General features: G+C 47.3%; 2 protein-coding genes across 2 annotated transcripts; one reads left to right on the top strand and one right to left on the bottom strand.

Annotated features, from left to right (window-relative positions):
* Positions 1 to 635: 635 nt before the first annotated feature.
* LOC121869129 (leucine-rich repeat extensin-like protein 3) lies at positions 636 to 4,233 on the bottom strand. The gene is made up of 2 exons (XM_042370315.1): positions 4,165 to 4,233; positions 636 to 1,481 (listed from the first exon to the last, which is right to left on the bottom strand). Exons 1-2 carry the CDS (start codon positions 4,231 to 4,233, stop codon positions 636 to 638), a joined length of 915 nt encoding a protein of 304 aa, XP_042226249.1.
* A 1,958-nt stretch (positions 4,234 to 6,191) lies between these two features.
* Positions 6,192 to 8,469, top strand: LOC121869128 (uncharacterized protein DDB_G0290685-like; the record flags this gene model as incomplete). Its single annotated transcript, XM_042370314.1, has 2 exons — positions 6,192 to 6,239; positions 7,122 to 8,469. Coding segments are annotated over exons 1-2 (1,396 nt in total), but the record flags the coding sequence as incomplete, so codon positions are not given.
* Between the last annotated feature and the right edge of the window lie 3,453 nt (positions 8,470 to 11,922).

Here is an 11,922-nt window from a genome sequence, read left to right as displayed (position 1 = left end):
CCCTCCTCCTCACTCACCCCTTCCCCCTCCTACTCCTTCCCCTCCTCCCCCTCCTCCCTCCATTAACACAAGTTCAGGCATATAAGCCAGACACACACACACACACACACACACACACACACACACACACACACACACACACACACACACACACACACACACACACACACACACACACACACACACACACACAAGGTAGATTCTTAAATGAGCTGTGAGATTTTTAGCTCATAATGGGAAGGGAGGGAGAGGGGAGGAGGGAGGGAGGGGAGGAGAACAGGAAGGGGGGAGGAGAAGGAAGGGAGGGGAAGGAGGGAGGAGAACAAGGAAGGGGAGGGGGAGGGAGGAGGAAGAGGGTAAGGAAAAGAAGGGGAGGGAGGGGGAGGAGAACAGGGAAGGGGAGGAGGGGAAGGGAGGAAGGGAGGGAGGGAGAGGGTAAGAAAGGAAGGGGGAAGGGAAGGAAGGAGGAGGGAGGGAGAGTCGACTAATATGTTGTCAACACAGTCACCAACTTAACCATTAATACTAAGTTTAATGTATAGTAACTCTCAACTCAACCCTGGCTTGTTAGGTGTGGCTTGTTAGGGTGGCTTGTTAGGGTGGCTTTGTTAGGGTGGCTTGTTAGGGTGGCTTTGTTAGGGTGGCTTGTTAGTGTGGCTTGTCGTGGGTTGTAAAGATAGTGTTCTGGTACTCAGTTGGTGGTAGAGGGCGGCAGCTGGTGGTCGAGGGCGGCAGCTAGGTCGAGGGCGGCAGCTGGTGGTCGAGGGCGGCAGCTGGTGGTCGAGGGCGGCAGCTGGTGGTCGAGGGCGGCAGCTGGTGGTCGAGGGCGGCAGCTGGTGGTCGAGGGCGGCAGCTGGTGGTCGAGGGCGGCAGCTGGTGGTCGAGGGCAGCAGCTGGTGGTCGAGGGCGGCAGCTGGTGGTCGAGGGCGGCAGCTGGTGGTGGAGGGCGGCATGGTAGGAGGAGTGTGGAGGGCTGAGCTGGTGGTAGAGGGCGGCAGCTGTGGTGGAGGGCAGCACTGGTGGTCGAGGGGGCAGCTGGTGGAGGGCGGTGTAGCGAGGGAGCGGCAGCTGGTGGTCGAGGGCGGCAGCTGGTGGTAGAGGGCGGCAGCTAGTGGTCGAGGCGGCAGTTGGTAGGAGGCAGCTGGTGGCGGAGGGCGGCAGCTGGTGGTGAGGGCGGCAGCTGTGTAGAGGGCAGCTGGGGAGGGCGGCAGCTGGTGGTTGAGGGCGGCAGCTGGTGGCGGAGGGCGGCAGCTGGGGAGGCAGCTGGTGAGGCATGGTGGTAGAGGGCGCAGCTGGGTCGAGGGCGGCACTGGTGGAGAGGGCGGCAGCTGGTGGTAGAGGGCGGCAGCTGGTGGAGGGCAGCTGGTGGTCGAGGGGCAGCTGGTGGTCGAGGGCGGCAACTGGTAGAGGGCGGCAGCTGGTGGTCGAGGCGGCAGCTGGTGGTCGAGGGCGGCAGCAGTGCTGGTGGCGGAGGGCGGCAGCTGGTGGTGGTAGAATGGCAGCTGGTGGTAGAGGGCAGCTGGTGGGGAGGCAGCAGCTGGTGGTGGAGGGCAGCTGGTGGTGGGAGGGCATAGCTGGTGGTGGTAGAATGCGGCAGCTGGTGGTAGAGGGCAGCAGCTGTTGGTGGAGGGCAGCAGGCAGGCGGAGGGCGGCAGCTGGTGGTAGTAGAATGCGGCAGCTGGTGGTAGGGCGGCAGGCTGGTGGTGGAGGGCGCAGCTGGTGGTAGAGGGGCAGCTGGTGGCGAGGGCGGCAGCTGGTGGAGGAGAACCAGCTGGGGATAAACTGCTCACCCCTGCCATCTGCCTCACCCCCGCCCTGCCTGCCTCTGCCTGCCCTGCCCCCTGCCCCTTGCCCCCAAGAGGCCTGGAACACGACAAGCGTTAAATTGATCCAACAGAAGGGGCATAACTGAAGGGGAGGGGGGGAGAGGGGGAGGAGGAGGGGGAGGAGGAGGGGAGGAGGGGGGACGGTGATGGATGGGAGTGTGGAGGAGTGAATGAGGAAGGAGGGGGTATAGAGAGAGAGAGAGAGTTTGTTTGTATATGAGTAAATGTGTGTTTATGTGAGTGTGCGGATCTGTGTGTGTGTGTGTGTGTGTGTGTGTGTGTGTTTGTATGTATCACTGTGTATTAAAACATTTAAATGCCAAGAATTTATTTTTTACATTGTTTTCATGTAAACAATATGCACACCCCTTCCAGCATATATATAAAATAAAATAATAAAATACCTCTTCCCATGACCGTAACATCAAACGCTACTGGTTCAAACGTTTCATATCGTCAAATACCAATATATGAATGACCCGGTGAAAAAAAAAATCTAAATGAACGGAGGACTTTTTTTGTGACAGTGATTGGACTTGTGCTGTATCTCCCTAGTCGGGTCGGCCTGGGACGTATTGGTCCTGTAGGATATATACTTTTGGTTGTGTTATTATGATTGTTTCAGCCACGTGAACCTTTGAATCTTTTTACTGATTAAGTGAATCTTCAATCTTTTACTGATTCGAGCTAATCTGTTTCGAATCTCAGTTGTGCGAATCATTGTGTTGACTTTCTTTGAATATGATCCAATATCCCAATCCCTTCATATTCGAATCGGTGTATCGAATCCCTACTCTTTCGAATCGGTGTCTCGAATCCCTACTCGTATTTAGTAATCAGTGAATATCTAATCTTCCGTCATGAAGATTCGACCAGAAATTCAACCCTGATCATATACAACAACAACAACAACAACAACAACAACAACAACAACAACAACAACAACAACAACAACAACACATTAACGAGACACTATGAACCGACTGAATCCCAACTCGAAGCTCTGAAACCCGATCCAACCCTCTGCGCCTGGCGAAAGAACACCACTGCAGGCAAAAGGGGAAGGAAGGGTTTGATCGTTCGCCAGGCACTAACCATTACCTGTACTGGCATTGGGTTGGGGGGGGTGAGCTGTGTGTAAAAAGACAGAGAGAGAGAAAGAGCGAGAGAGAGAGGAGAGAGAGAGAGAGAGAGAGAGAAGGCAGATAAGCCTGGAGAGAGAGAGACAAAGGCTAGAGACACAGACAAAGGCTAGAGAGAGAGAGAGATGAAGATAAGGCCAAGAGACGTCTCTCACATCACCAGCAGGTTGTCATCTCCACAGTCCTGGTAATTAGTTGGGTCGCTGGGTTGGCTAAAACAGTGATTTAATCCTCTTCTTCCTCTTCTTCTTCTTCCTCTTCTTCTTCCTCTTCTTCTTAGTCCTCTTCTTCCTCCTCTTCTTCTTCTTCCTCCTCCTCTTCTTCCTCCTCTTCTTCCTCTTCCTCCTCCTCCTCCTCCTCCTCTTCTTTGTCCAACTCTTTTTCGTCTTCCTCCTCTTCCTCCTTCCCTGTTTCTTCCTCTTCCTCTTTTTCGTCTTTTTCTTCTCCTACTGTTCCTTCTCTTCTTCTTTCTCCTCATCTTCTTCCTCCTCTTTTTATTCCTTCTCTTTTTCATCTTCTTCCTCCTATTCCTCCTCCTCCTCCTCTTGTTCCTCTTCTTATTCTTTGTCCTTAGCTGCTTCTTCTTTCTCCTCCTCCTCCTCCTCCTCCCCCTCTTCCTTCTCCTCTTCCTTCTCTCCCTCCTCTCCTCTTCCTCCCCTCCTCCTTCTTCCACCTCCTCTCCCTCCTCCTCCTCTTCTTCTTACTCTCTCCCTCCTCTCTTCCTCCTCCTCCTCTCAATTACCCGGTCCTTCCCTCTTCTATTTTTCCTTTCCATTAACCACCCACCTTTCATCTCTCCCCTTCCAGAGACCTTCATCCCCTTTTCCACCTAACGACATCCCCTTCCACCTGCTTTCATTTCCCCTCTTCCCATTTCATTCTTCCTCTTCCTCTTTCTCTTTCTTTTCCTTTCCTTTTCCTTCTTCGCTCCTTGTCTTCTTCCTTCTCTTTGTCTTCCTCTTCCATCAGGTTCTTCTTTACCTCTCCTTTCCTCTCCTCTTCCCTCCCATCTCCTATTCTCTTCCCTCTCATATTCTCCTTTATTTATTCCTTCTTTATCCAACGTCCTCTTCCTCGTTGTTATTCCAGCCCCTCCTTTCCTCCTCCCCTATAAATCCTCCCTCCTTCTCTCCCCCACCTCACAACCCCTTATCCTCGTCCCTTTCACCTCTCACCCTCCACCATCCCTTTCTTACCTTCCTCACTTCCCCATCTTTGTTATACACATTGGGGTCCGTGATGTCATTTAGCCTTCCTTCCCTCATTTCTCATTTGGTTTCCCCTTATTCATTTTTCTCTCTTCCCTCTCAATATTTATTCTTGCATTGTGTTGTACCTTAAAGCAATTAGCCTACCTGTGTGTGTGTGTGTGTGTGTGTGTGTGTGTGTGTGTGTGTGTGATACCGTACACACCCACACACGAGAGAGAGAGAGAAACACATTTTCTTTTATATGCAAATTAGACTATTGGACTCCTTCCGCCCTCCTCGCCCCTCCCCCACAGATCTGCGACTTTTCTCTTGTCTCACAACTTACGAGAGACTGAGAATGGCTGGGTGAAATTATCGTAAATTAAAGAGTAATTAAACCTTAATGAATCTATCGTAAGTTGAGAAAGAGAATTGTGAATTTTATCTCGGCAAAAAATTAATTGATCGTAACTTTTATCGTAAATTGAGGAAGAAATAATGCTAAGTGTAATTGATCGTAACTTTTATCGTAACTTAAGAGAAAATTACCTACGATTCTTAGAGTAGAGGAGAACTTATTACAAACCCTTATCGTAGTTATTAAAAGGATAAATGATCGTAACTTTGGAGAATCGGTCGTAACTTTTATCGTAAATGAGAAAAGTGGCTCGTAAGTTTTATTGTAACTCTGAGGAAGATTGGAGACGACTTTTATCGTAGTCTGGAGGAGATATTGTCGTAAATCGTGATCGTAACTGAGGGAGAATGGATCGTAACTGAAGGAAAATTCATCGTAATATGTATATATCGTAACTTACGGTTGAGGTGTACCAGAGTGTGGATGGAAAACGATCGTAATTGTCCTGGAAGAATTGTTCGTAAGATAGAGGAAAGGTATCGTAAATATTTCAATTGTTCGTAAGATAGAGGAAAGGTATCGTAAATATTTCAATTGTTCGTAAGTTTTAAAGAAAGGTATCGTAAATCTGTGGCTAATTGTTCGTAAGATAGAGGAAAGGTATCGTAGTTAATGGTGTAGTGTTATAGGTTAAGGGAGATTATTCTGTAGTTAATGGTGTAGTGTTATAAGTTAAGGGAGATTATTCTGTAGTTAATGGTGCACTGTGTATAACTTAATGGATTTCTTCATAATGGTTCAGGATTTTACACTCAGGGATTTTTTCTTAACCTTTAATGGCGTCAACTGTAAAAAAATAAGTTATGTGGAGTTGTACCTAAATTAATGGTGCATCTTTTTGTTAGTTAATGGTGGTTAATGTTAATGGTGTAGGAATGGTGGTTAATGGTGCATCTTTTTCTGTTAGCTCCTGGTGAAGCGTTAAGGGGAATTAGCCTCAACTTAATGGTGCAAAAAGGAATTGAAATTATCCATAATGGGTAAAAACCTTAACTACTATGGGAATATTTCTTGGCATCCCCTTAGTGTCAGGAATTGTTGGAACCGGGAATAGTGCCAGGAATAGTCAGACACCTTCCAGGAATTGTGCCCGTGAGCGCTTAGGAACCTACTGGGAATCGTGCCTTGAATACCGGGAATGAAAATGGTGGTAGTTCCTGGAATTCTGTTTGAGTGACCCTGGGAATAGTGCCTTGACCAGTGTTAATGGTAATAATGTCTGGAATATTGGGAATGGTGGTAGGAAGAGTGCCAGTAATATTAGGCCTGTTGGTTGCAGTAGCGGCTGGAATTATTGGTAATGGTGTTAGGAATTGTGCCTGGAATATTGGGAACGGTAGTAGGAATATTAGATTTGTTAGTTGTAATAGTGCCTGGAATATTGGGAATAGTACCTGATGCATTAGAAAGGTAGCAAAGATAGTGCCAGGAATATTGGGAATGATGGTAGGAATCGTGCCTGGAATAGTGTATAACGAGAGTGCCAAAATTCAAGAGCCACATAAGGGGGAGGGTAAGGGGAGGGGGTAAATCTGAGATAGTCCCTCTTCCCTCTAGGCCCTAACTACTGGGGAGGTGCCACCAACCACCTCGTTAAGGGCAATAAAACTCAGTAATGGCCACTGCCTTTCCGTCATCGGTGTCTGCTGCCCTGTTCGGTGTTGTGAGGGGAGGGAGGGAGAGGGGAGGGGGGAGGGGGGATAGGTGTGGTGGGGAAGGGGGAGATGGGGTGAGGAGGGTGTTGGTAGTAGAGAGAGTAGTAGTAGTAGTAGTAGTAGTAGTAGTAGTAGTCTTGCTAACGATTTTCAACAACAACCAATCATAACCTCGCTAACTTACGACTAACAACCACTAGCGCCGCCTTACTTACGACCTCGAACAACACCCTACTTGAACCACTCAGCGTTCGGCTTACATACAGATACCAGCCAATGAACGCCACGATAACATACGAGTCTCCACCAATCACCGCCTTGCTCACTGTAATAGGTAATCATACGTAGGTGTATTAAAGGCTTAGATAAATAATAATACACACACACACACACACACACACACCTTAAACTAATGAGAACACCTGAACGAACTATATGTAAACCTTAAAAAAAACATACATATGTGCGTGTACTTATCGCGTGTGTGTATGTGTGTATGTGTGTGCAACTTGTGCCGTGTACGTCTGACTGTGTATACCTGGTCGAATAAATGGCTTAAGATAAAGGTGTCATTATTTATGCTTCATTTGGGTCATTTGCATAGTGTGTGTGTGTGGAGAGAGAGAGAGAGAGAGCCTTTAATCTCTCTCTGTGTTACAGGGCCCCAGTTATTGCCCCAATCGTTTAATGGCTGAAATATTTTTAACAACTCTCAGATGTTTATTTATGACTATATGATGCAATAAGCCATTTGCTATTTTTAACTCGCTTAAAAGACCCGACGAGGGAGGGGAGGGGGAGGAGGGGAGGGGGAGGGAGGGGGGAGGGGGGCCTAGGTAGGTAGATTGTGTATTGGGATTTTTAAGGATTTTAGGATTTTTGGTGAACAGGATGGATCAAATGCAACACAAGGTGGATCAAATACAACACAAGGTGGATCAAATACAACACAGGGTGGATCAAATACAACACAAGGTGGATCAAATGCAACACAGGGTGGATCAAATACAACACAAGGTGGATCAAATACAACACAAGGTGGATCAAAACAACACAGGTGGATCAAATACAACACAGAGGATCAAATACAACACAGGGTGGATCAAATACAACACAGGTGGATCAAATACAACACAGGTGATCAAAACAACACAGGATGGATCAAATACAACACAGGGTGGATCAAATACAACACAGGTGGATCAAATACAACACAGGATGGATCAAATACAACACAAGGTGGATCAAATACAACACAAGGTGGATCAAATACAACACAGGGTGGATCAAATACACAACACAAGGTGGATCAAATACAACACAGGGTGGATCAAATACAACAAGGTGGATCAAATACAACACAGGATCAAAACACAAACAGACAAGGTGGATCAAATACAACACAGGGTGGATCAAATACAACACAGGGTGGATCAAATACAACACAAGGATCAAATACAACACAGGGTGGATCAAATACAACACAAGGATCAAATACAACACAAGGTGGATCAACACAACACAGGGTGGATCAAATACAACACAGGGTGGATCAAAACAACACAGGGTGGATCAAATACAACACAAGGTGGACCAAATACAACACAGGGTGGATCAAATACAACACAGGGTGGATCAAATACAACACAAGGTGGATCAAATACAACACAGAGGATCAAATACAACACAGGGTGGATCAAATACAACACAAGGTGGATCAAATACAACACAGGGTGGATCAAATACAACACAAGGTGGATCAAATACAACACAAGGATCAAATACAACACAGGTGGATCAAATACAACACAGGGTGGATCAAATACAACACAGGTGGATCAAATACAACACAAGGTGGATCAAATACAACACAGGTGGATCAAATACAACACAGGGTGGATCAAATACAACACAAGGTGGATCAAATACAACACAGGGTGGATCAAATACAACACAGGAGGATCAAATACAACACAAGGTGGATCAAATACAACACAGGGTGGATCAAACAACAAGGTGGATCAAATACAACACAGGGTGGATCAAATACAACACAGGATGGATCAAATACAACACAGGGTGGATCAAATACAACACAAGGTGGATCAAATACAACACAGGGTGGATCAAATACAACACATGGGTGGATCAAAACAACACAGGGTGGATCAAATACAACACAAGATGGATCAAATACAACACAAGATGGATCAAATACAACATACAATAGGGGCGGCGGTAGAGAGGAGGAGAAAGGGAGGGATGGGGGCGGTGAGGGAGGGGGCGGTGAGGGAGGGGGCGGTGAGGGAGGAGAGGGGAGATAGCACACTTGGACCATGTATGGGATAGTTACAGGCATAATGAAACAATGGTTAGGTTAAGTTAGGTCAGGTCATTACTCGTCTTTTGACCCGACTGCCGGTGGTTCAGTGAGTAGTTAGTGTGGTGGTGGGTAGTTAGTGTGGTGGTGAGTAGTTTTTGTGGTGGTGAGTAGTTAGGTGATGGTGGTAGTTAGGGTGGTGGTGAGTAGTTAGTGTGGTGGTGAGTGGTTAGTTGTGGTGGGTAGTTAGTGTGGTGGTGGGTGGTTAGTGTGGTGGTGAGTGGTTGGTGTGGTGGTGAGTAGTTAGTGTGGTGGTGGGTGGTTAGTGTGGTGGTGAGTGTAGTTAGGGTGGTGGTGAGTAGTTAGTGTGGTGGTGAGTAGTTAGTTTGGTGGTGGTGGTTAGTGTGGTGGTGAGTAGTTAGTGTGGTGGTGGGTAGTTAGTGTGGTGGTGAGTAGTTAGGGTGATGGTGAGTAGTTAGTGTGGTGGCAGTGGTTGGGGTGATGGTGAGTAGTTAGAGTGGTGGTGAGTAGTTAGTGTGGTGGTGAGTAGTTAGTGTGGTGGTGAGTAGTTAGTGTGGTGGTGAGTAGTTAGTGTGGTGGTGAGTAGTTAGTGTGGTGAGTAGTTAGTGTGGTGGTGAGTAGTTAGTGTGGTGGGTGAGTAGTTAGTGTGGTGGTGAGTAGTTAGGTGGTGGTGAGTAGTTGGTGTGGTGGTGGGTGGTTAGTGTGGTGGTGAGTGGTTAGTGGTGGTGGGTGGTTGGTGTGGTGGTGAGTAGTTAGTGTGATGGTGAGTGGTTAGTGTGGTGGTGGTGGATTAGTGTGGTGGTGAGTGGTTGGTGGTGGTGAGTAGTTAGGTGGTGGTGAGTAGTTGGTGTGGTGGTGAGTAGTTAGTGTGGTGGTGAGTAGTTAGTGGTGGTGAGTGGTTAGGGTGGTGGTGAGTGGTTAGTGGTGGTGAGTAGTTAGTGTGGTGGTGAGTAGTTAGGGTTGGTGGTGAGTGGTTAGGGTGGTGGTGAGTAATTAGTGTGGTGGTGAGTAGTTAGTGTGGTGGTGGGTAGTTAGTGTGGTGGTCAGTAGTTAATATGATAATAAAATTGATAATACGAAGCAAAATAATAATATTAATAATAATAATGAAAATAATAATAAAGATGATAATTAAGAAAAACTAAAAGAACGACGAAGGAAATATACAAAAGACAAGGAAGAAATGAACGGAAGGAGACGGAAGGAAACGAAAAAAAGAAAGAACAGGAACAGAGATGATAAAAAAGAAGAAGAAGAATAAAAAATAAAATGAAGTGTATGGACAAACTCTTCAAAATGACCAAGTTGGTGATGTGACTCACTTAATTGAGTTATGTAATTAAATATCTCATAACGTCTTGGGGTAATTAATTATTGATGGGAATTATTGTTTATTTATTTTTCTTATTTATTGTAATTGTTATTGTGGTTTATTTGTTATTTTTTAGGATGGGATCGAACCTTGACCTCTTAAATGGGTGACGAGTGTTGTGTCACTGAACCAGTCTAGGAGAGAGAGAGAGTGAAATAACAATACCACTCCCATTACAACAATCATTATCACTACACACAATCGCCACCACAGTATCATCCCCACACCCCCTCCACCACTCCCTCCACCACACTCCCCACTACACAAATATGTTGCTGTGAATTCCTCCACATTATGGGTGACGGATGTGACCGCAGACCACCACCACCCCCACCACCACCACACCACCACCACCACTGACCACCACCACCACCACCACCACTACGACCACACCACCACACGACCACCACCACCACCACCACCACCACCACCACCACCACCACCACCACTACGACCACCACCACCACCCGACCACCACCACACCACCACCACCACCACCACCACCACCACCACCACCACCACCACCCACCACCACGACCACCACCCACCACCACCACCACCAACCACCAACCTCACCACCACCACCACACACCACCACCACCACCACATACCACCACCCACCACCACCACCCCACCACCACCACCACCACTACCACCACCACCACCACCTACCACCACCACCACCACCACCACCACCACCACCACCACTACCACCACCACCACCACCCCCACCACCCACCACCACCACCACCACCACCCCCACCCACCACCACACCACCACCACCACCACCACCACCACCACCACCACCACCACCACCACCCACCACCACCACCACCACCCCCACCTGCCCACCACCACCACCACCACCACCACCACCACCACCACCACCACCACCACCACCCACCACCACCTACCACCCCACCACCATCCACCCCACCCACCACCACCCCACCACCTCCACCACCACCACCACCACCACCACCACCACCACTACTACCACCACCACCACTACCACCACCACCACCACCACCCACCCACCACCACCACCACCACCACTACCACCACCACCACATCCAACCTCTCTCTCTCTCTCATTTTCTTTTAATCTTCCTCTTTCCTCTCTCACAGAAAAGGAAGAGGTAGAGGACAGAGAATGCCGGTTGGTGGGTGGGAAGGTGATGAAAGAGGAAGGGGAGGAGGAAATAGCGAATGGGAAGAGACAAGGAGAGAGAGAGACAGACGGACACAGACAGACAAGACATGGAGACAGACAGAGATAGACAGAGAGACAGACAGAGAAACAGATAAAGAATAATAATGTATTACTGAAAAACAACAGGAAATTAAAATAGAGTGATAACGAGAGATTAGATTGATAGATAGATGGATGCTAGATAGACAGACAGACAGACAGACAGATAGATAGATAGATAGATAGATAGATAGATGAATAGATGATGGCAGCTACCAGACAGGGAGGTACTACCGTCTGGGAGATATTGGAAGCATAATGTGTTGCTAATGGTAGACCCTGCTGCCATATGTGACCAAGTCCCAGGTTGCTGATCTGACTTTCTGCTTTATTTACACACAGTTGCAGGGTCTCAATTGTTTCTCTTACTATGACACTTACAACATACATATATTGTTTCTCATTTATGTATTTTATGGTTCTTTATTATTATTATTATTATTATTATTATTATTATTATTATTATTATTATTATTATTATTATTATTATTATTATTATTATTATTATTATTATTGTTATATTTTTCGCTCCTCCAGCCCTGATGTGGGCCATTGACCTGTACCGGTGGGTTTAATCCCTAAAAAATAGAGAGCCCATTTGGAGTTTAAAATAATACTCCATCCCCTACCACCTTCCCCTATACCCCAACACACCTCCCTCTATACAAAACCATACACCCCCTCCACCCCCTCCTCTCATTAAAACCACGTGTGGGGGGTAATAG

The sequence above is a fragment of the Homarus americanus genome, unplaced genomic scaffold (assembly GCF_018991925.1).
Source record: "Homarus americanus isolate GMGI-L3 unplaced genomic scaffold, GMGI_Hamer_2.0 scaffold8169, whole genome shotgun sequence".
Lineage (NCBI taxonomy): Eukaryota > Metazoa > Arthropoda > Malacostraca > Decapoda > Nephropidae > Homarus > Homarus americanus.
This window is presented reverse-complemented; position numbering and strand designations above follow the sequence as displayed.

Bases quoted from the DNA above. Each gene is read 5' to 3' on its own strand.
- LOC121869129 (XM_042370315.1), bottom strand. From the start codon at position 4,233: ATGAGGGAAGGAAGGCTAAATGACATCACGGACCCCAATGTGTATAAC. The intron at 1,482-4,164 runs GTAAGAAAGGGA...TACCACCACCAG, and splicing joins AAGATGGGGAAGTGAGGAAG to CTGCCGCCCTCCGCCACCAG.